Source organism: Peromyscus maniculatus, chromosome 17, assembly GCF_049852395.1.
Source record: "Peromyscus maniculatus bairdii isolate BWxNUB_F1_BW_parent chromosome 17, HU_Pman_BW_mat_3.1, whole genome shotgun sequence".
Taxonomy (NCBI): Eukaryota; Metazoa; Chordata; class Mammalia; order Rodentia; family Cricetidae; genus Peromyscus; species Peromyscus maniculatus.
Genome location: NC_134868.1, coordinates 47,961,542 through 47,986,768, shown reverse-complemented (window position 1 = coordinate 47,986,768; position 25,227 = coordinate 47,961,542). Strand labels below are relative to the sequence as shown.

At 42.3% G+C, this 25,227-nt stretch overlaps 1 protein-coding gene across 3 annotated transcripts in view; it reads right to left on the bottom strand.

The window, feature by feature from the left end:
- Nucleotides 1-25,227, bottom strand: part of LOC102917459 (A disintegrin and metallopeptidase domain 3-like) — a 53,554-nt gene that overhangs the window by 10,111 nt on the left and 18,216 nt on the right. For all 3 annotated transcript variants that reach the window (XR_013045386.1, XM_016001535.2, XM_076553610.1), the window contains 9 exons: nt 22,173-22,244; nt 21,851-22,017; nt 20,753-20,834; nt 17,551-17,687; nt 15,542-15,728; nt 8,469-8,567; nt 6,744-6,939; nt 6,201-6,288; nt 5,788-5,968 (listed from right to left, as the gene is read on the bottom strand). Coding sequence is in view for 2 of the 3 variants with exons in the window: in XM_016001535.2 (XP_015857021.1) it covers nt 5,788-5,968; nt 6,201-6,288; nt 6,744-6,939; nt 8,469-8,567; nt 15,542-15,728; nt 17,551-17,687; nt 20,753-20,834; nt 21,851-22,017; nt 22,173-22,244 (1,209 nt within the window). In the remaining variant the exon portion in view is untranslated. The remainder of the gene's footprint in view (nt 1-5,787; nt 5,969-6,200; nt 6,289-6,743; nt 6,940-8,468; nt 8,568-15,541; nt 15,729-17,550; nt 17,688-20,752; nt 20,835-21,850; nt 22,018-22,172; nt 22,245-25,227) is intronic.

Genomic DNA, 25,227 nt, shown 5'->3' with positions numbered 1-25,227 from the left:
AAGACTAAGAACCCCAAGTGGCAATCCTGATTTACCCTGTATCATCTGGCAACCACAAAGGGACCCCTAAAATTTGAGTAACAAGACTACTTGATATTTACTGAATAAGGAGTTAGACATTAATGCTCCTTACATTCACACTTTGTCTCATCAATTCCTATTTTTCATTGCATATACACATACATATAAGTTGTATTCTCTCCAGTATCATCAAATATTCTGATGCCAACTAGGTGTCCTGCAAATCAATTAAATTCTGGTATTACATTTGTGCATGAGAACTCCTGTAAAGAAGCCGTGTCTGCAAAACTGATAGGCTGATTAGAATTGTGATCATGTAGAGACATTGGGATGTTGTTGGCCTAGAGCGTACTTGTTTTTAATCTTTGTCCATCTCTGTGTTGGAACTAGCATCCCATGACTAATAGATAAAACCCTTTTTGAAATCTATTAACTTAGCAGGTCACCAGCTTCCACCGATCTCAAAGCTAAAAACACCTCTCTGGCCGGGCGGTGGTGGCGCATGCCTTTAATCCCAGCACTTGGGAGGCAGAGGCAGGCAGATCTCTGTGAGTTCGAGGCCAGCCTGGTCTCCAAAGCGAGTTCCAGGAAAGGTGCAAAGCTACACAGAGAAACCCTGTCTCGAAAAACAACAACAACAACAAAAAAAAACACCTCTCTGATGTACCCACCAGCATAGTTTAAAATTTCTTTAATTCATTACTTTCTTTGTTCTGTTGCTACAAAACTCCATGAAACTGCTTCTGCATGGGAACATGGAACCTGAGGTGACTCTGGGCTTCCCAGGCCATAGTCACACAAAGTTGGCTTCAAAATAAACTATCACTTATTCCCTTTGAGGTGAAAGCTCTGTGTGTGTGTGTGTGTGTGTGTGTGTGTGTGTGTGTGTGTGTGTGTGTGTAGAAACATCTGTTAGATTTTGGATAGGGCAAATGGTTCAAGAAGAAAGAGAGATGGTCTACTAGGGATGAGGAGATTATCTGGAGCTATTAATATTAACATTATGGACAGGTAGACAGAGGGACAACAGTATGGTGGGTCTCTTGGCACCAGAGACGAGCAGCATTGTGGGTCTCTGAAGGGACTCAGAGCTGGTGTGGAGGAGGAGGTTCTTTGTACATCTTTTGAAGATGGGGGAGGTTCACAACAAAGGCTTGTGGCCAGGATCTCATTCTCAGGCAGGGAGGTAGGTAGAGAACAAGATGTGCCCCATTTCTGATGTTGACTCATGGCCACCCGGCAGTGAATGGGTCCTGCAGAGGGTGTAAGGAGTCAGCCAGGCTGGGGTAGTCAGGAGAATCTTGCAGCCTGACTTGACTAGCAGCCAGAGTGTTTCTTTATTTATACAGAATTTAGTTAGCAGGGATACATTCATGATATTTCAAAACATAGATCATATCATTTTTGTTTTTGGACATGTGTTTCACTTCCTTTTGCTCATCTTTTAGTCATCATTAATAAACTATGATGGAACAGAGTTATCATTTCCAATTATTTTCCCTCAAGTTTTGACATCATTAATAAACAGAGTTATCATTCTTACTCATAAACCCATAACCCAATTTTTGAGAATCTAGAGGCATATGACAGCCTGTACTCAGGCTGGTTGTTTTGGTTGCTTCAAGGACATTAGACCAAAACAAAATCTTCAACCACCCTGGGCATTTTGCCATGTCTCAAGCAATGTATTATTAACTCTTAGTGGTCAGAGTGCCCAGGAAAAATCCTCAGGCTAAAGCTGATGCAGTTATTATTCAAATTCTGGCATAATACAATCAATATTCACATTTATATCCTTATAGAATTTGTCTATGGGGGCTGGAGAGATGGCTCAGAGGTTAAGAACACTGATTGCTCTTCCAGAAGTTCTGAGTTCAATTCCCAGCAACCACATGGTGGCTCACAACCATCTGCAATGAGATCTGGTGCCCTCTTCTGGCCTGCAGGCATACATGCTGTATACATAATAAATAAATAAATCTTAAAAAAAAAAGAATTTGTCTATATGTCTAATCCTGGCATTCTGTTGTTCCTTGGTCATATGATAATACAGTGGCTCTACATGAGCTAACTTCTGAGAGAGGGAGGTCCTAACAACTCATACTTTTATCATCTTTCCACTCCATACTTTACTTATCAATATGTCTTTGTGTAGGCCAGAGTTGTATGTCACGTTATTGTCTGAGTGTACAGTGGGAAGAGGCTTGTAATCTGAACTGTGGCCAACTCCTCTTGCCTACCAGATCTCGTTGACCTTTTTGAATTTACTTTGTTTTGAATATCTTGTTCCTGTGTAAGTAGAGGGACAGATGTTTCAAGAATGTCTCATAGCCTCATGAAGAGACCTCTGGCTTCTTTATGGGTCACAACCTCCAAGGCATAAGGAAGACCTTCAAGTAGATAAGGATATCTCCCTCAAAGTGGACGTCGGGGTGGGGAATAGTATGTTCAGGACTGTCCTGGGTAAGCTTAGAAGCAGTATTCCTGGAAGAAGGCATAAATGATTCATAAGGAATTTTCCACCAACCCAATATCCTCAAATTGTACAAATATTAAAAGTGCCCCAAGTATGCAACAAGTGGAGATGAAAACCAAAGGTGGCATGGCAGCCATCATGTGGCTCAGCTTTGCTGGACCTTTGTCAAGCAGCTGTGCTGGCTTCATGACTTCTGCCAGTCCTTCAAGACTGCACAGATGGCAGTTGACAATCAAATCCCAGGTGACACGTGCTTCTGGAAAACTGCATACGGAAGGAGGATTTCTTGATTCCCTCCTGAGGTTAATGGTGGGTGGCTCAAAGACCTCAGAGCAATCACTTTGCTTTCATTTGACAGTTTATCGTCAAGTAAAGCACACAGTTCAGGAACAGACAAATGTTAGGGCTTCTCAGGGTGAGGAACTTGAGGAAAAGCAAGAGAATCCTGGTCTGCCCTGGAGCATCATTTCCCAAGTAAAGGTGCCTGTTTGCATAGTTAGACCTGACAGTCTCTGTGCAAGAGTAGTCCCCAGCTTGGTATCCTTCCAGAAAACCAGCATCGAAGCTCCCCAATGAATTATTCACTTAGTCAGTGTAACTAATCCTGTCCTGGGGTATTCAGGGGTCTGGTGCTCAGTCATTCTAATCACTTCATGATGGAAATAACTAAAAACCTCAGGCGTGATTGTAAGGGCTTCATATGAGCCACAAAAAGACATTTCTGTCACTCTGGGATCTGACAGAGCAGATCAGGCCACAACATAAGGATGAAAACCAAATCTACCTTTGTATTTAAATTTTCATTTTTTGTATTCATAACTTCATGTTTATATTAAATATTTTCCATTTTTAAAAGTGCTCTTGTACCAGGATGTTCCTTTGTGATTATTTTTTTAACCTTTTCTATTTTAAGTTTTTTACTAATTTGCATTTTCCTATTGGTTTTTTCATTTCTTTTATCTTTTTTATTCAACTATTTATTTTACATCCTGGCTACAGTCTTCCCCACCCACCCTCCCCTTCCAGTCCTTCTCCTCCATCCTCCATCCTCCATCCTCCCTCCCACCCCCCCAATTCCCCTCCTCTTCCATCTCCATGTAGGAAAGGGCACATCTAGATGGAGTATCAACAAAACATGGCATATCAAGTTGCAGTAAGACTAAGCACCTCCCTATGTATTAAAACTGGACAAGGGGACCCAGTATGAAAAGTAGGGTCCCAAAAGCTAGTAAAAGAGTTGCAGACAGCTCCTGTTCCTGCTGTTAAGAGGACCACAAGAGGACCAAGCTACACAACTGTAACATTTAAGCAGAGTGCCTAGGTCAATCTCATGCAGGCTCCTTGGTTATTGGTTCAGTCTCTGTGAGCCCCTATGAGCCCAGGCTAATTGATTGTGTGTGCCTTCCTATGGTGTCCTTGATCCTTCTTGCTCCTACACTCCTTTCTCCTCAGCAGGATTCCTGAACTCCACCTAATGCTTGGCAGTGGGTCTCTGTATCTGCCTCCATCAGTTGCTGGATGATGTCTCTCTGATGACAACTGGGCCAGGTACCAATCTAGTCACAGGCTACTTATCCACTATTTCTAAGAGTCTAAGCTGGGACCTTCCTGGGCTCTCCTAAGCTGGGGTCTAAGCGGGGAGATTCTCCTGAACCAGGCTTCTGCCTGACCTCAAATTGTGCCCCCAGCAGTCCTCCTCAGCACTCTCCCACTCTGTTCCCCCCCCCAACTTGATTGCTCATGTTCTCATCCCCACCTGCCTTCAGACCACTCACAAAATCTCTTTTATTTCCCCTTCCCAGGGAGATCTGGGTGTCCCCTCATGAACTCTGCTTGTTACCTACTCTCTCTGGGTCTGTGGACTGTAACATAGTTACCCTCTATTTTACAGCTAATATCCACTTATGAGTGAGCACATACCATGTTTGTCTTTATGGGTCTAGGTTACCTCACTCAGGATGATTTTTTTTTCTGGTGTCCTTGTTTTTAACAGCTGAGTAGTACTCCATTGTGTAAATGTACCACATTTTCTTTATCCACTCCTCAGTTGAGAGACATCCAGATTGTTTCCAAGTTCTGACTATTACAAATAAAGCTGCTATGAACATAATTGAGCAAGTGTCCTTGTGGTATGATTGAGCATCCTTTGGGTATACGCCCAAGAGCAGTGTAGCTGGGTCTTGTAGTAGGTTGATTCCCAGTTTTCTGAAGAACGGCCACACTGACTTCCAAAGTGGCTGTACAAGTTTGCACTCCCACCAGCAATGGAGGAGTGTTCCCCTTGCTCCACATCCTCTCCAGCATGAGCTGTTGTTTGTGTTTTTTGTCTTAATCATTCTGACAGACATAAGATGGAATCTCAGAGTTGTTTTGATTTGCATTTCCCTGATGGCTAAGGATATTGAACATTTCTTTAAGTGTTTCTCAGCCATTTGAGATTCCTTTTTGTTGAATAAAATAAAATAATGTCTTGTGGGAATACTTAGGTACTCCTCAGTTTTTTTTTTTTGTTGTTGTTGTGGTTGTTTTGTTTTCTTTCTGAAGCAGCCTCAGCCTATTTGCTTTAAGGCTCTACAATTACCTATCTAAAATCTTTGTTAGACTTTTGGGAATTTTCATTTAAAAAAAAGGAAATGACACTTGGAACTTTGTGCTTTATTATTGTGTCTTAGAGAAGGAAATTACTTTTATAATAATATTGTGATTGGGAGTGTTAGGTTATTATGAAAGGAGAAAAGTACATGATGTACTTTATTAATAGTAAAATAATTATCTTTGACTAAACACTTGAATCTTTCATTTCTCTTTAATATTATTGACATTATTCTGACAACCTGATATTTTGTTGTGATTTTTTTAGTATGTTTTTTGACTTTTTTTGTTTGTGGTTTATATGAATTAATACAGATCAGATCCTAGCCTAAGAAGGAAGTTCAGATATTCAAGTGTGAGAAAACAAGTTTAAGTATCAATAGTCAAAATCCTAAGAAAAATATTAACAAAATGAAAGTTTCTTTGACCAATAACAACTATGATTTTCCTTTTAAAGATTAATTACGGGTTAGCACACAAACCAATGGATATTGTTACATCTTTTTAGTTATATGCTGTTATACATCACTATTGTAACAAAGCAAAAGAAATTGTGTACACACTCATGTGTATGTATGTTCACATTCATAGGCATTCATAAATTTTACATATATGATATAATATAAATATAAAATATAAATAAATATAAAATAATTATAAATATACAATACATAAACATCAAGTAAAAGTGTCTCTACCTTGCCACCACCACAAATGGTACCATCATGTACATAGGTTTCATCATGGCCGTCAGAGGTTCTTAAATGTGCGGACACACACACATGGCCTCCAATGTAAGTATACTGGACATCGTATTTATCTGTTTGTATGATTTCTGCACGGTCCCAGATACAAGTCACTTTTCCACAGAGTACAGCACTGTACAAAGACAGAAAATTGTATATTGTCACTCAGCAGTCTTATCCATTAGTTCAATAGTAATTCAGTGTATAAGGCTGATTCAAAACCTTCAAGCAGACCATTACAGCAAGCGGTTGAGAACATGTACCTGTTATGACAGGCAACACGTGACCTGCCTGCAAACACTAGATGCACCTCTTTGCACACCACACACCACACATGGAAAACGTACAATTTGATGAGTATGTACCTATAATTACAGCGTCCGTGACAGTTTCCGAATCTGTCATTTTGAATATTCACTTCTTGTATACACAAATAATTAGGACCCCTAGCATCTGAAGAAAAAAAAAAGAATTTCAACTTTCACATGCTAAAAGTCAAAAAGTAATTTACAATACTTTAAAGTAGAGGATATTTATACTGAGACAGTGTCTTGAAGTGTAAAAATGGGAACAGTGAGTACCAATCAACCAAAAACTACCCAGGAAAAAAATGTATTGTGTTAAGGAGAACTGTCGAAAAAGCCATTCTCTCCCCAAAGCCATACACTAATATTCTACTCTTCTCCCACCAATGGCCTCAACCCTAACTCATATCCTATATGGCTTCAATGTGATAGTCTCTTCCTTTTTGGCATGGAAAGGATTTGCTTTGCTTTGCTTTTCAAATATGGGTATAGATCAATATTTTATAATAAGGCTACAGGATAGATTCATGACTTTAAAATGACAGCAATTTAAAAAATAATCCTCCCCACCAAAAACAAAAAAAAAGAAGGTACATCTCATACGTCTTCCAAATAATTGCATGCACTGCCTATCCAGGTCTCGGCAGATTCCGCCAAAGCAAAAGGCAGTATAGTTGTTGCATGGTTCTAGGTCAGCAGCTTTGATATCGGGCACGCAGTATTCAGACTGTCCATTGCAGAACTCAGGGAAGTCACACAAGTCTGTGCTTTTCCTGCACAGATGCCCTCTTTCAGCCACCTGAGAGACAAAGAACAGATCAGCTTTTGTCAGGGTGACTCGGTTCTCCTCTTCCTGGAAGTTAGGTAAGAGAAGATTTCTCTACTCCTTTGAAAGATCATGCCATATGGACAAAAAGTCAGTTATTTTTTAAAAAAGGAAAGGAAAGGAAGGAAGGAAGGAAGGGAGGGAGGGAGGGAGGGAGGGAGGAAGGAAGGAAGGAAGGAAGGAAGGAAGGAAGGAAGGAAGGAAGGAAGGAAGGAAGAAAAGGATGCAATGATGTTTCTCTACAACATGGGGCCAGAGCTTGTTTGAGAACCATCAAAAAAACAGACTCCCAAAAGATACACAGAACAAAGATACCACTCACCGCTTACTTCAGTTCAAGGATTCATTATTTTTTCTTGTCTATACACCAGGGAACATAATTTATAATATGGTGCCAGTTGTATTCAAAGTGGCCTGTAAGAGTGTCTAAGTGTTGGTTACAAACGTCTTTATCACTACTACCTGTGGCTAAAGCAGCTGGTCCTATTGATGCCCATCATAGCTTTGCATGTACAGTTGTGGCTAAAATGAAAGCATTAAGGAAAATGCTTGGCTCAAATCTCTGGATTTGGACATGGTCTGGTAGAAGCTTGACTATTTGCAAGAACACCAAGAAGAGAATGGGGCCTTCCCCACTCGGAGTCAATAAAGCTGAGAAGAAAATGCATGGCAGCTGTGAGCAAAGCTCTGCTTCTTGTTTCATATCTTACCAAATGAGTATGGGCTCATATAGCCTACTTAGAGGTTCTCGAAGAAGCTCTCCCTAACGACCAGTGCTCGGAATTTTCACTACAAAAGATGGGCTCATACAGAAGAGCACCACCTAGAGATAAAAGTTAAGACAGGGGCTCTAGCAGGAGAAGTACAGTCTATTGTCAGGTGTGAATGCCCTATGTGGCCTCTCCATTCAGGCACCTTGAAAACAAAGAAGCTATGGCTCTAACCATCGGTTCTCAGAGAAGACACCCTGCCAGAGCCATGCTTCCATGTTTCTCTGCTCCATACCCCTGGCTCACCTGCCCTGATCCCTTTTTATGGTTCTCAGAATGGGATTTGCTATTGATGTTGTGTCAGACAGACCTTGTTACTTCTCATTTTGTTGTACATTATTTGATCATAAAGAACTATGTTCAGACACGACTAAGAAAAATTCATGGCACAGCAATGTTGAATGGTACAGCAGGCCACAGCTGGAGATGTCTTTGGGACAGTGTCGAAACGTGATAAAAAGCCGAGGTGAGAAAGTGACCCACAGGCTGAAATCAAGGACATAATAGAAGTTAGAAAATACCCTTAATATCTACCCCCTGGAGAAACGACACATTTCCCTGAAGAAAAAAAAAGTGCTACAAATGATCATCTTCTAATTTTTAAGACTTAGACCAAAAGAAAGCTCTCCAGAGAGAAGACAAATTAAAACATTTGAAGGCTGTTTCCAGCAGCTGGAAAGGCGGTATACTAAAGACTCCTGAAAGGTCTTTACATTTGTGTTGGGGACTTACCTTGCATGTCCTTCTGTCACAGCACGCCCCTGACCCACACGCTGCAGGCTTTTTCAGAGTACAAGTCTCAGGGTTACAACATCCTTTAAGACGACATGTCTAGAGAAGAAAGTACAATCAAGGTAAACACAGGCGTTAGAAATCAGATCAACGACTTTCAGCTCTTTTCAAAGTACCGCTGTGGGGCTGCTTAGTGACCCTTCACTAGTTTGCAAACGTCTCCTAACAGTCGCAGCCCTGCCAACAACAGACCATCCTTACACCGTGGTCTCATAAAGCTATAGGGAGCCAACGGTCTCTAGCGTCCGTTGACATGGTGGCCAACGTCACCGCATAGTGCACTGCACACGGGTGTTTGTGGTGAGCCTCTCACCAGTTAGGTTAATATAGGCACGTGCAGCCATCATCTCTATAGGTCTGCCCGTGGGACAGAGGCAGAGGAATGGTGGTATTTCACTTCATCCTGTGGGTCTCAGCTAGGTCAAGGCTCCTGTGTGTTTTCATCTTTGGGTGTTTGTTTATTGCCGATTTCTTTCAATAAGCCACATGCCTCCAACCATTTGTCACAATACCTTTTAAATTCAAACTGACCAAACCAAAGTGTATACCCCCCCAAACACCTCCTTTGTGGAGCTCTTACAAATTAATACAGTATCTCCCCTTCTTGAAACACACTAGGGAGGGACGGTCACTTGACAACTGGGACCTACGTGTGGTGGGAGAGCTGTCCCTCAGTACTCAAGTTCACCAGCCTGCCTGCTTTGGGTCCTACCTTGCCCTTTCTACAGAGAACACAACTGACCCCTTGAAGTCACTCTCCTCCCACTTCTCACTTCTTCTCAACCAACTACGGTACTTGCTCTAGTTGCTCTCTCTTAACCAGGAGCCATAAGGAAAAACAACAACAAAAAAAAAAAAAAAAAAACAACAATACTTCGTTCAGGGAATAAGAAAAACACACACTATTCAATTAATATTCAAAAGCATGTCCTACTTCAGAATATAAATTAAAATTATAAAGTACATGATTAATCATTTCTTCCTAAAGGAGCCAGGGATCATGAATTTGGAAAAGATAGTCTTTTCAACAAGTTCCCCTAAATAATTGGGTATCCATACAGGGAGAAAAAAAAATGCTATCCTGAGTCCAAAAGCTTCTATTTATTAAAAGCTTCAGAACAGAAGATGACAGGGATGATGAAAAACAGTGATGAGGTGGCTATCATCAAACTGATGAAGTAGTTTATTGCTAATGTTTGATACACTAAACCCATTATCCTGGCGGACAGAAAAAAAAAACTGTACTGCATTTCCTAAACTTAATGGATCATACCAATACCTGTAGATCAATATCATGTAATTATTTTTAATATATACTTTCTTATCTTGTGGAATGTTTCCTACCCAGGAAGGCTGGTACTGCAATAGCAAGTAATAGATTATTTTAAAATATGCTCTTTTCCAAGTGTCCTAATATATACATATGAGTTTGGATGCAGTTATCCTGCACAGAGGGCAATGCCTCTCCCAGATGCCATAGGTTATCAAACAAAAATCCCCGTCACCAGGTGTGAAGTTGTTGGTTGTTGGACCTTATAGAATCCACCCCCCTCCAAAAAAATACAGGTCTTTGCCATTGCTCTGTTTTCCAACAGAACCTGACGGAAGGGCCCTGTTTCTGAAGACATGGCATACTTTGTCAGAAGCCATGGAGAAACCAAGCCTGACCTGGGAGTGGCCTCCCTCCTGGCTAGCTTTCGTTGTGTGGAAAGGTGCTGTACGGTGGGAGGTTTAGAGAGCTCATCTTGGTCTGATGGGTCAAAGGTGCATACTTGTTTTGCTCAGCTTAGCTGAAATAGGACAAACAGGATGTTTTGCCAAGAAGAACAGCACACTTGTTACCTCCTTGAGTGTGGGCGCCATGGGCCCTGGCCCCCGACTGGGAGTGGCTGTGGCCTTGCTTGCTTGACCTTGATCAGATGTCCTCCCTATTCGGATTCCCTGCCGGTATCCACCCTTCTGAATGCTTAAGGGAAGTTCCTTGTGTCCTCCCTATTCGGATTCCCTGCCGGTATCCACCCTTCTGAATGCTTGAGGGAAGTTCCTTGTTGTGTATCCTGTATTTTGGGCGTTAACTACTTAGATGCTAGATGGTCGAACATTGAGTCTGGAATGTAGACCATTGACAGCGAACTTCTGCCCTCCGGGGGTTCCTCCATTTGTGCTGTAAGCCTGTACGTATTTAAGGTTTCTCCCCTCTTTCAATAAACGGCATTCGACATCCAAACGTACGAATGACTCGCTGTCTCTTGTCTCTATTTTTTAATCCGCAGCCCTTCGCTCGGACATGGTGAACGGGTATTGGTAATGCGGGCATTACCGCAACACTTGAGAACAGGGAAGTGGTGTGACTGTCCCTTAAACCCCGGGTACTTTCAGAGAAAGACATCTGTAACAATGTAGCATTCTTTGCTGATGTTCCTTTGCCTGTTTTTGAGCTGTATACAAGCCCTGGGCAGAATAAACTCAAGGCTGCAGCATTCCCTGACAGTCCTCCCAAATCTACCCTATGTCTCAGTATGTCACCGACTTTTCTTAATTCTCACACCCCGTTTCCGGTACTGTTTGACAGGTCGGTTGGCTCGACACTGTACAGGCGACTGGGGAAAAGCAGTCATTGGCATCCTTCCTCTCCTGTGAACCTGGAGAGCTAAAACATTTGGCTTGGTGAGAAAGACACAGTGGCGTGAACATTATAGGGGTAACCAGCTATTTTCTAATTGGGGCTGATGCCTGGCTCTGTGATTGGAGCCAAGAACTCATCGCTGGGCATGTTATAGGCCCTAAGAGAGAACCTATGACTACCATTTTGCCAGTATCAAATTGTCTTCTAAATATTTATCTTTCTTCTGCTTTTTCCCCCTCTCTTTTTACATGTGACTTCATTTGTTTTCTTAGTTTGGAGGGTTTTTGTTGTTGTACTGCATTTTTACTTCTCTTAAAGAAAGAACTTAAAGTTGGGTAGGTCGGGATTAGGAGAGGATCTGGAGGGGTGGTTCTTAACCTGGGGTCTCGACCCCTTGGAGGCGAACGAGCCTTTCACAGGGGTCACACATCAAATACCCTGCATATCAGATATTTACATTACAATTCACAAGAGTAGCGAAATTATAGCTATGAAGCATCAAGGAAAATAATTATATGATTGGGAGTCACCTCAACATGAGGAATTGTATTAAAGGGTCTCAGCCTTAGGAAAGTTGAGAACTGCTGATCTGGAGGGAGGTAGAAGAAGGGAAGAATGTTATCAAAGAATATTTGCACTTGAAAATTATTTTAGATAATGAAAAATGTGATAATAAAAAATAAAATCCCCCAAATAATGTTTTGAGAGATAAAAAAATTATTCTGGGATTATAGTATGATTACAACATTTCTCCATTCCTTTCCTCCTTCCAAGCACCTCCATATACCTCTCCTTGTTCTCCTTTATCTTCATGGCCTCTTTTTCCACTAATTATTATTACATGCACATATATATATATATGTGTGTGTGTGTGTGTGTGTGTGTGTGTGTGTAATAAATATATATTCTTAAATACAACCCTCTCTGTCTATATAATGTTACTTGTGTGCGTGTTGTCAGGGCTGGACACTGGTGTTGGATAACCAATTGGTGTGTTCTTCCCTAGGGAAGACCATTTCTTCCACGCTCAGTATTCCATAGTTCTTTGTGTAGAGCTGAGGCCTCATGGACTTCTCCCCTTTTTTTTTTTGTTTTTGTTTTTTTGTTTTGTTTTTTTTTTTTTTGTTTTTCGAGACAGAGTTTCTCTGTGTAGCTTTGCGCCTCTCCTGGGACTCACTTGGTAGTCCAGGCTGGCCTCGAACTCACAGAGATCCACCTGGTTCTGCCTCCCGAGTGCTGGGATTAAAGGCGTGCGCCACCACCGCCCGGCTGACTTCTCCCCTTTTGCTTAACACGTTCACTGGTGTCCTCCTCATTCAGCAAATGTTTAGACAGTTATGTCGGTGAGACTTTATGGGTACAACTCCCACATGACTAGGAGACATCATCTCACAGCAAACTCCCTGGTCCTCTGGCTCTTACAATCTTTCCACCCTCTCTTCCGCAATGTCCGCTGAGCCTTAGGTGTGGTAGTGTTCCATAAATAGAGTCATTGGGACTGGCCTCCACAACTCTGCACTTTAGTTGACGGTGAGGTAATCTAGGCCCAGAAAGATAAACATCACGCATTCTGCAAATCTTCAGATGTGAATATATAGCCTGGAGTAACCACAGCAACCAAGAATGTAAAATGTGAACATGGAGAGGAGAGGAGGGTTGGGGAGCAACAGGGAGAAATCGCAGGACACAAGGAGCCTAGTAATGGAAACAGGAAAAGGGGCGGTCCTTTAGGGAGGGGGAAGGACACAATACAGAAAGAAGGAGGAGGGTAAAGTAACAATAAGGATGTCCAACAACCCCACAAGTAATCATACTACTAGCTATTCATCTTTTTTAAAAAGCCACCTGTGATAAACATAATTCTGTGTATAAATATACATATATAGTTTTAATGAACTTTTTCCATCTGGACTGTCAGTGATTCCTCCAAGAGCCAAAGACCACCTAATAAAACCCCCAATACCGAACATGAGAAGCCCGCTTTTGAGTTGTTGGCCAGGACTGTCCAAGTGACTCCCGAAGCATACAGCTTCTTGCTGCTGCTCTTGGTCACCTCCTGGAGGTGGAAAGTAAGTTCCTACTGCCAAAGTCACAGTGCATCTCAGAAACAGGACCCAGGGACCCCTGAGCTGGACCTGACCGGAATACCTTTCATCCCAGCACTGGAGAGGCAGAGGCAGACAAATCTCTGACTTCGAGGGCCAGTCTGGTCTACAGAGTGAGTTCCAGGGCCAGAGCTACAGAGTGAGAACCTGTCTCAAAAGGAAAAAAAAAAAATCTCTGGTTATACTGACTCTTTCAGAACTCTAACATGTTCTTCTGCAAATGTCCATTATGCCTAATAGTCTCTCCAAGGTTAGCATTCTTACCCAAACACAAAGGGAACCAATGTGATCAGACATTCCATGTAGTTAATCCCACACTGAGACGGGACAAATTCATTTGAAGGTGACAGCAAGTAGTGTCAATGCCCTAGACGTTAGTCAGTCTTCAAAACTGAGGGGTAGACCACAGGTGGTAGGAAGCATTAAGTTAAATTCGTTGCTTAGGTTGCTGTCAAATCTTGCACTCAGTACCTCCACACAGCCCGCGGCGACTTACTTCATTCTAGTAAGCAAACAAACTGAGCACCCAATTGAGAGCTCATCTTTGTAACAAACAAACAAACAAAAACTACTCTGAGCAGCAGAGCTTTGGTCATTTACAAGGTGGCAGCAGATGAAGTTGTATTGTCATAAAACAATGTGCAAGTTTCAGCCCAGCGGTTTTTGCAAGCCATGCCTATTCTGTCCATAAAGCTGCTGGCTTGCATGCCCGAGTAGCGCTCTCTGGAGCCCTGCTAGCTCAGAGGACTCCCTAACTCATTGGTTGCTCTTTTTCCCAAATCTGCTGTGCCAAATTTAATGTGCGTAAAGATCTTCTAAGAAAGAGAACACATTTTTAGAGAATCAAGTGGATTTTTTTAAAGGAGACTATTTAAACAAAGCTTTAGTAGATCTCGTCACAAACGAAGACTAATTGTCTTCAATGGTAATAATCGATATTTCCATACATACATACATGAAGAAGGACAACTGAAATGGGAACAGTTTTCTTTGAAGAAAGGGCAGGAATTTCATTCCTCATTAGCAATACATATTGTAAAGCTGAAATAATCGACAGGGGGGTTGATAAAATTATAGCAATGGTAATGTTAAACATGAAGTGTCTGGGATTATTTGTGTGACTCCATTGGAGTGAGGAATAAGAACTATGGAATGGCTGTGAACCAGGTCATGTATGCTATTGAGGATAAAGATGAACAAAGGAAGAATTTTATTTAAATGACATTTCATGGACCAATGTAGTCATTCCAATTAGGAATGCCACTGGAGTTCATGATCTGCCTATTAAAGGTAATACAATTTCATCTATGCTACCTTTACTCACAATTTAAATTGGCAAATTCAAAACTACTCAGTTACTATGTGCCATAAACTCTCAGTGTCCCATATTATAATGGAACCAAATCCCTGCATTTAAGATAAACATCAGATATTAGCAAATGTCTAAAAGTTTTTGAAATAAGAACTAACAACCTCACTTGTATTATCAGGTTAGTTACAAATATTATTATCTTGAGACAGGGTTTCCCAACACCGCCCAGGTTGGCCTGGAATTCTCCATCCTCTCGCCTGAGTGCTAAGATTTTCAGGCAACTGCATTACCATGCCCAGCCCTCTTCCTTGGTTAATGCAATGGTCCATCATCTTTTAAAATGATGTCCTCCCCTTCTCCATTACATATAAGCCTACAGGAGGGTATGCGATACACAGACCAGGTGTTGGGATGAGTTGGGACAGTCTGACTAACCTCTGGTGGGCCACGATACACAGACCAGGTGTTGGGATGAGCTGGGACAGTCTGACTAACCTCTGGTGGGCCACGATACACAGACCAGGTGTTGGGATGAGTTGGGACAGTCTGACTAACCTCTGGTGGGCCACGATACACAGACCAGGTGTTGGGATGAGTTGGGACAGTCTGACTAACCTCTGGTGGGCCACGATACACAGACAGGTGTTGGGATGAGTTGGGACAGTCTAACTAACCTCTGGTGGGCCACGATACACAGACAGGTGTTGGGATGAGCTGGGACAGTCTGACTAACCTCTGGTGGGCCACGATACACAGACAGGTGTTGGGATGAGTTGGGACAGTCTGACTAACCTCCGGTGGGCCACGATACACAGACAGGTGTTGGGATGAGCTGGGACAGTCTGACTAACCTCTGGTGGGCCACGATACACAGACAGGTGTTGGGATGAGCTGGGACAGTCTGACTAACCTCTGGTGGGCCACGATACACAGACCAGGTGTTGGGATGAGTTGGGACAGTCTGACTAACCTCCGGTGGGCCACAGTCACACTCCTCTGTATCCTCCACTTGGCCGTTACCACAAATTGCCCCTTGAGGCAGAGCGACAGTTTCTGGCACTGGTTTGTTCTGAAGACAGTCTAGTTCAGGCTGTGAAGCCAGCTGTTTGAATCCATCCAGGCTGCAACTGCTAAAAACCTTTATGCCTTGGGAGCGTCTAAAAATAAATTAATATTCCTCAGATCAATGAAATGCAACCTCTATCCAAGTCACATTCTTTAATAAAGTATATGAATCCCTTAATATTCACCTGAAAGACAAGCCAAGGAGGAGAGAGAGAGAGAGAGTTGCCTCTAGTTTTAAAGCAGGCCATAACCAAAGCAGTTCATTTTTTGTTGTTGGTGGTGGTGGGTTTTGTTGTTGTTGTTGTTGTTGTTGTTTTGAGACAGGGTTTCTCTATGTAATTTTGATGCCTGTCCTGGATCTCGCTCTGTAGACCAGGCTGGCCTTGAACTCACAGAGATCTGCCTGCCACCAGCGCCCGGCGGTTCCATTTCTTTCAAATGTGATTTGTTAAGATCAATACACAGAAAGTGAAGGGAGCTGGAGCGGTCAGCACCTCAGCTTCAGAGCTCACATGAAATCGCTGCATTAGAGTCAACGAAATTATCACCGCAAGAAGCTCCAAGGAGGGTGTGAGAGTGGGACGGCTGGCCACATCCGCCTCTGCCATGTGGTGGGGAAGGCATTTTCCCCGAGTTTTTCCCTCTTCAGTGCATGAAAGCCTCTGGGGAGACTGAAACCAGTACTTCTGGTTGGATGTATTTGGGCACGTGACTTCTATCCGCCCCTTCATTCGTCACGCAAACTCCCCCTCCCTCCCGAGGATTCCATGCCCCTCAGCGACCCCTCCTCCTGGTCCAAGCTTCTCTTCTCACCTTATCACGTCTCTCAACATTCCCTGCACATAATTTTAATTCTCTTCCACCAACTGAAGGTTTGGACCTTCTAGAACACTTGTCCTTGAGGTCCATCCAACCTGTATAATTTATTTAACAGCGTGCTTGGAAAGCCTAATAGACAACTAATAATAAGCCAGATGCAACAAATAAAACCGTTCAGAATATTCCAATGTTTAGTAGTGAAGTGTGATAGCCTAGGAGTGATTCTTCAATGGCCTCACTTCTCCATGTTAATAAACGTCCATGAATTATTATGAGAACACCCGTCTCCTTCAGAGACTGTGTTTGGACTCCCTCTGGGGTTTTGCACATTCACTCTGCAGGGCACATTTAATTATCCACGCTGTGCAAATTGATTGTGCGTTGTTTAGTTTATTATGAAATCTCCCGTTCTGCAAACACTCGGTTTCTGCTCCTCGGTTTCCGCCCCAGCACCTCGGGTTCTGTCCTCCGCCTCTCTCTCATCTCCTTGTTCTTTCCCTGAATCTGACTGTTTAGCCAGGTTGCACTTGACTTTGTTTCCCTAGCCTATAATATTCTTCCTTGTAGTCTCAGTAGTTTCTAAATTCTTTGTAACCTTTTATCTCCCTCTGCCCCGAAGTACACAGCGAAATCTCCTGATTCACAGGCCTGTTGAGCCCTCACGCCTTCCGCTGTTTTTGCACTATTGCATTTCTTCCACAGAAGCATATGGACAAGGCTACGACTGTTAAGAACTGGGAAGTGTGGGGCTGGAGAGATGGCTCAGAGGTTAAGAGCACCGACTGCTCTTCCAGAGGTTCTGAGTTCAATTCCCAGCACCCACATGGTGGCTCACAACCATCTGTAAAGAGATCTGGCACCCTCTTCTGTATACATAATAAATAAATAAGTCTTTAAAAAAAAAAAAAAAAAAAAAAAAAAAAGAACTGGGAAGTGTGTGTTCTCTACTGCCCTGAGCTCATTCTCGTCCATAATTGCTCGGGCATTCATTTAAACTGTTCTTGGTCAAGTTAGACGGTGACGAAGAAGTGTATGTCTGAACATACAAGGATTTCCTAAGTGTCTACAGAGATCTGATCTGGAAAAGCACCTTACATTGCCGAAGGATTCATTATGCACACACTTCCTGGGCAGAAGCAGTTGTAGACGTCGTCATAGGCTAACCCCAGGTTAATTCCAAGCAGCTGGGACAGAACAACAGCAAAGCCCTCCACGGTTAACGTCTTCGGGTGCTAGAGAGACAAAAAGAACAAAATTATTGAGTCAGTTCTTCTTCTTCTCCTCCTCCTCCTCCTTCCCCTCCTCCCCACACCTCCCCCCTTCCCCCTCCTCCTCCTCCCTCCTCTTTCACCCCATTCTTCCTGTTTGTTTTTGTCAGGCTTTTTTCCGATAATGGTACCTAAACTACAATGCAAATTCAAGAAAATGGAATAGCAAAACTTTTAAGACTGTAAAGGTAAAAAAAAAAAAAAGGATCAAATTGTGATATTCTTTTTTAAGCAATAATCTTTTAGTCCAATTGAGCTGACATGTAGGAAAATTAAGATTGCTACATAAAACCTTAAATTTATGGCATATTATTAAATACAATTCAAACAAGCATAAAGACATTTAGGGAAGTAGAATAATTTTAGTGACTATTTTTTGAGACAACAATTAGGAAAAATTTAGATCACAAAGAGTTAATTGGCAATCAGTTTTTACTTTAGAAATTGTCTGAGGAAAATTTTAAAAATGTAAACAAAAATTTTCTTATAATTACTTTATAATTGACTTAAATTTAATATTTTAGCCAAGTGAAATGGTAAACAAAAGAAATCTATGGAATATACATGTAATGAAAGAGAATCAAAGGGAACCTCCAAGAGTTAAGGACACACACAAGAGAGGGATTGAGGACAGGAGAGGTCAAAACATCTAGATTCTATAGAGTGTGCAGCCCCAAGGAAGACAGGAAAAAGTCCATATAAATAAACAAATAAAAATGGCAGTGTGAAATCTTTCCCTACCACAAACTATTTTGAATATCAATGAATTCAAATCCCCAATAAAGGTGTGGATTAAAATCAGAACAGCTACATGAAAAAGAGCATTCATTCACTCGGATCCTTATATTTACTCTATCTAAAAACTAGCTGAAAACAAATTCAAGACCTAAGTGAGAGACTCACAACTATTAAACAGAAGAAAACAGGGAAACGATTCAGGACGCCCACACCATCATCCCCCCCCAAGGATGGGGGCAAAGGCGAACACGGGCAAAGAAGAATCTGCCGCTCTCTCAAACGTCCCTGTTTCAACGTCATGATAAAACCAAAGTAAAGACAAACACACCCAGGAATAGGGGGAAAAAACATTTACAGACCACATGTCTGACAAAGGATTAACATCCAGGATGTAGAGAATGCCTACAACCCAACAGCAAAGCATTAACTTACTTAAAAAAATAAGTCAAATACTTGAATAGCTATTTCTCTGGTAATACGTGCTAAAGTCTATCAAGTATATGAACTGGTACTGCATCATTTGCGATGGCAAAAACACAATCTAAAAAGCAAGGAGAAGATATAACATCATGCACATAGGCCTGTCTCTATTAACTAAAACAAAGTAAGTTTGATTGACTCTGCAGCTAATTGTGTGTTGGTGACACTATTATAGACTGGTATAGCCTCTATCAAAACCAATATTATAGTCCCACAAAATATTAATAACAAGACCGATACATAATTCAGCAAGCTGACTTCTGGGTATGTAGTAGTAAGTGTGTTGCTTTTGTTTATGTTGCATTTGTTTAACTCTGTGAAGCTGCGTTACTGTGCCTGCCTAAAACACCTGATGGTCTAATGAAGAGCTGAACGGCCAATAGCAAGGCAGGAGAAAGGATAGGCGGGGCTGGCAGGCAGAGAGGATAAATAGAAGGAGAAAACTGGGAGAAACAAAGGGAAGATAGAGGAGTGAAGAGGAGAAGGAGCCAGAGAAGAGAAAGACTCCAAGGGCAGTCACCCAACCAAGCAGGCCAGAGAGTCAGAGTCAGCCGGGTGGTAGTGGCGCACGCCTATGATCCCTGCACTGAGGAGGCATAGCCAGGAGGATCTCTGTGAGTTCGAGGCCAGCCACCCAGCTACACAACCAGCAAGCCACAGAGTAAGAGTGAGATCTACGGAAGTAAAAGAATGGGAAAAGCTCAGAGGCAAAAGATGGACGGGATAATTTAAGATAAGGAAAGCTGGCGAGAAACTCAGCCAGGCTAAGGCTGGGCATTCACATAAGCCTCCATGTGTGAATTTATTTGGGAGCTGGGTGATTGGGCCCCCCAGAAAGAGCAAAAACAAACAACAACACGGGTATACACCTAGACTGACCCATATTAGGACCTCAAAGAGATGTCTGCCCTATCATGTGCAGTGCAACAGGGCGCATATCAACAAAGGCAGGGAAATAAAAGAAGATCTGTTGAGAGAATAGGTAATTAACTCGGTCACTTTAAAGGAAATCTTGTGTGCGCTATGGCAGAGATGGAACCTTAAGTACATTGTACTGCTTGCAAGAACTCTGTCCTAGAAAGACATGTGCTGAACCATCCCACTTACATGTAAACCCCAAAGTTATTAAAACAACAGAAACAGAACATAGAATGAGCATCACTTGGGACAGGGGATGGGTTGCTTGATTGATGTGGAGGCTTATTTTTAAAAGGTGAATATATCTTGAGACTTATTTCACACTAAGGTAAATACAGTTAACATCACAGACTCGTTAAAATTGCAAATTTGGTGTGTTTTCCCGGAAACCAAACCAACTCTTTTTTTTTTAATTAAGAGATTTTCTATTCATTTCACATATCAACCTCAGATTCCCCTGTCTTCCCTCCTCTCACCCCCCCAGCCTTCCCCCCCAATCCACCCTCCCATTCCCACCTCCTCCAAGGCAAGATCTCCCGTGGGGAGTCAGCAGAGCCTGGTACATTCAGTTAAGGCAGGTCCAAACCCCTCCTCCCTGCACCAAGGCTGTGGAAAGTGTATCTCCATAGGCCCTAGGTTCTAAGTAGCTGGCTCATGCACTAGGGATGGGTCCCGGTCCCACTGCCTGGGGGCCCCCTAAGCAATTCAAGCTAAACAACTGTTTCACTTATCCAGAGGGCCTAGTCCAGTACCATGGGGGTTCCTCAGCAAACTAGGTCTTTTATAAATTATAATATTAAAAGCCTAAAAAAAAAAACTGTTAGAAAAATTCACGAAAAGTATACAATAAATACATCCTGTGTCTTTTCATTCAGGGACAATAGAGGGCATACCAGAGCGATTCCTGCTGTAAACTTTGGGTTGCAGACCATGCCGTGATATGTTGCTCCCACGTAATCAGGATAGTCCTTATACCTAAATTAAAATTTTACGTCAGTGCACTTGTTTCAAAACATTGCTAGAAAGAACATTTAAACAATGGATCTCTGAAAGTTCTGCATCTTTAAAACATGGTATTCATTGCACAATATGCTTTATGCTAACAACCATTCATTAAGTAGTAGAAACACACATCATTATGTCCTCCATACTTCATAGGAATTTAAGTTAAAAATGATGCTTAAGGTTCTATGATACACAATCCAAAACCTAGAGGAGCGTAGTATTTCCATCCTGTTTCTCAGGATCCCCATCACTAGATGGATATTGATGCTGACATCTGAAGACCAGAGTCATCTATTGTCAAGCTTTTCATGTACTGAACAAATCTTAAAATTGTACATGGTGTTGGACCAGAGGAGAGGGAGAGAGAGAGAGGTGCACCAATAAAAAAGAGGTGGTGTGCAGAAATTAGTCCACTACTGTTGCCTTCACATACCCAACCCTGGTCTTGAACCTAATAGGAAGCGAGAGAAGGCATGTGGTTCCTTTTATATCTCTTAAAATCTTCATGAATGAACTTCTTAGAGTAACATGTAAAATGATTACATGAGTGAGTAATGCTAAAACCCACATAAAGACTCTTGAAAGCCACAGAGCAAGTGGCTAAAAACTACATCTTGGGTCACTATAGAAACACTGGAGAATAGTAACCACAGGTGCGGGCAAGTGGCCGGTCCATTTCAGTTATTTACCTTTCAAACCAACGACATGGGCAATTATTGCATTCATCGTGTTAACACCATGGTATAACCATTCCCCAGTGAGGTCTTTATAAACACAGAGGCCCGTGTTCACCCTGCTGCTTTTCATAACACACCTTAGTGCTGAAGTGAAATGGGGTGACGGACGGGGTCTGGGGGGGGACTGCCTTTGATGATGTGATCAGAGCTTTACGTTTTGCTTACGCCGGCACAATTACACAAACACAACTTCAGCAGCTGATGTGAAATAAGTGTGCAAGTCCCCCTCGGTGCAGACAAGGCACTCACAGGAGTAAGTACGTGATATCCTGGGCTCTTCCGGATGCTTGCTTTTGTTTCCACCGCAGAAACCTTTGCAGAACTTCATCAGCATCTCCGTCTGTTTCTATCTTATTTTGGTCTGACCAGATCTCTAAAGATGTTAACATCACAGTCATCTTCAGCTGGGAAAACATCTGGAAAGGGGACACACCTTCAGTCGGGGATTACATTCAACTTATTGCTTTGAGGAGGTAACCCAACTCACAGATCAAAGTGCTGGGGGGAACACGCACGCAAACCGTGTTAGTGGGTTAACGTTAGTCTCTTCAACAAAAACGGAAGTACTCACGGTGTTAATGAGACCGAAGATATGGACAACTTTCTGAACTGCAACTCCCATCTCAGAGCCCATATGGCCAAACTGAAAGACAAGGTGGTTTCTCAATTACTAGTGTAACTGATTAAACGATCACTCGTTAATAGTGTCAAATATAAAAGTTAAAATGATGCCGCACTCAACTGAGGAAACAAAGTAAAAATGTGTTCAAATTGATGTTCAGTTAATCCTCCGTGTCTGTAAACTTCTTCTAATCATTGTCCTTACTGTGCTTTACACCTAACCCTAGGGTCTTAATGAGACTATTAATTGAGACTATTCAAAGGGTAGCTGTGATTCACTTCCTCTTTACAGGCACAAAAATGAAGACCGGATGCACTATAAGGGCAGAATCAAGGAGTCCAGTCGCTGACGCACTAAGACCACATTCACTTTTCTATCATAAGTCTTCACTCCAATCAAAGAGACTCAGCATACATCCCAGCTACAGAGCACCCTTTCTCAACAGAGTCCAATAGTGCACAACTAACTACCAGCGTATACCGTCACTTAAGGAAATAATAATCAGAATACTGCCTGCAAATATTGTCTAGGCTTGTGTATTAATTTAATTTACATGATTACTTTTTAGTAGCAAGCAAATTAACAGTGGAGACATATATGGTATGGACCACCAAGGCAAACGTTAGATGTAATATGCACACAAAAGAACTTGTGAGTAGCAAAGACAGACTATGCACAAATATACCAACTGAGCCATGTTCAGCCATAGCTCTTTAGATAGAGCACACAGTCTTCCTAAGATCAACTGTGTGGATATCATGCAACAGAGCGCTCAGCTGTACAGAGACGGGGATGCTGCTGTGTTGTTGTGCATAGATTTTAACGTCACCTGCCCCTGGTGCCATTGAGAACTTGCTTTCAGATTCAAACAGAGACTGCCCAGATGACGACAGAAGACCCTGTGGCGGTGACACAGGCCACGGGAACAAGGCTGCTCTGTGACGTTTTCTTGTTACAACTTTCTGAAAGTTGGATTGTTTAATTTTTTTTTCCTCTCCCAAACCCAAAACTGTTGGAAAGGTGAAAATGCCCAACACTGAAAGGCTAAGACAATTTCAGGTGAGGAAAGGCAGCAGACACTTCCCCAAGCTCAGGGGAAAGTGAGCAATGCACACCTGGTAATGGTGCTTAATGGAATGCTTTGAACAGGGCTGTTTCATACGGAACGGGAGATACAGTCTGATCGCAGCAGGTGGGAACCAATACAGAGACTTATGAATGGACGATGTGCAGACTTATGAATGGACGATGTGCAGGGAGGGAAAGACTCAACCCTAAATGGGATGTCTCCATCAAATCCCTTCCCTCAGGGCTAGGGGAGGCAGAAAGAGTATAAGAGCCAGAGGGGATGGAGGATGCCAAGGAAACAAGGCCTTCTAAACACAGCAGGACCGATGCACATACGAACTCTCAGAGATTGAGGCAGCATGTACCGAGCCTGCACGGATCTGCCCCAGATGGGGTCCCAGTGCTGAGAGAAGTGGACACATGTCCCCATCCTTCACCCCGAAGCTGTCTCCAATTGGTAACCCTTTGCAAATGGAAAATTAGTTTTCTCCAATGGAGTCTTACTGTGTATACAAACCACCCTTAAGGCTAAGCCCCATGCCCAGCAGTAGATGGCCAACACAAAATGAACTCAACAGCATCTTTGAAGGTTCTTTATCTCATAATATATGTCAGGGCATTTTTTTTCTTTTTTTTTCTTTTTTTTTAATATCATAAGTTCTTTGGATATATTATGGCTTCCAGTTTGGGGTTTTTATAGGATCTCTATGTGTGGCACTGTGTGTGTTTCTGGGTCTATATATGTTTCTTGTGGGGTTGTGTTAGCTTTTTTTCTTCTGTTTTATTCTATTCTGATTTTTGTGGTTTTTTTTTAAAATCATACTTGATTTATAATTATTCTTTAGATGCCTGCTTGTTTTCAAGGAGAGACTGAAAAGGTGTGGATTTGGACAGGAGGGGAGCAGGGGAGGACCTTGGAAGAGTTGGGGAAGGGGAAATTGTAATCAAACTGTATTCTAAGAAAAAAAAATATATTTTCAATACAAGAAAAATAGAAACTAGAGTTTTAACTAAAATCATTTATTTTGGAGACGGCACATGTTAACATTAACTAAGACAAAATCAAAATGGCTGGCTAAGTGAGAGTCCAGTGTGGTGAGGCAGAAGGTTGTGGAATGAATCCACACCATGAGACTAGCATGACTCCATGAAGAAACCCATGGGGCTGGATGCTAGGAACCAGAGAGTGACGAGCTGAGAAAGAAAGTCAGTGCTGGATGTGAAATAAGATTAGCCCCGTGGGAAGAAAGGCAGTGGGCAAATACTTTCTGGAGAGGACAGTGCAGAGTGCCTGGGGGGCTAATGAACGGCCATTTCATCTTTAGACCGTGGAGCTTCCACTCAAGGCGCCAGGTAACTATGACACACAAAACAAGCTCAGATCAAGTAGACCTTTGGAAATGTGATCCAATGTAGTATTTAATGAATTAACTTCCGGTATAATGGAAATGAGATCTAGTCTCAGGAAGAATTCAGGCACACCGGCTAATCTCTCTGCTAAAGTCAGAGGGCCTTAGAACCTGTGCATACAGAATCACAGGCCATTGCTCCAATACCCTCGTGCCAGTATAAGGACAAGTGATGACATGTCGTTGTGCACTGCCATGCTCTGGCACACTTTTTGAACGGAGGAAAGGAAGGTGTTTATCTTTTGAACAAGGTCTTATGGTACCCGGAGTGGTAGGAAATGCAGTCTTTCTGTCGCACCCTCCTAAATGCTGGGATTACTGGCACGTGTCATCATGACTGACACTTGAACAGAGTAAAAAAAAGTTTGTATTAAACAGTGAAAAGTAGACTAGAAAGACAACTCAGCAGTCAAGAGCATGTAGGTCCTGAATCCAAATCAAATCCTCAAAATTCACACGGCAGCTCCCAGCCATCTCTAACTCCAGTCCCAGTGGATCTGCCTCCCTCTGCTGGACTCTGGGAGTAC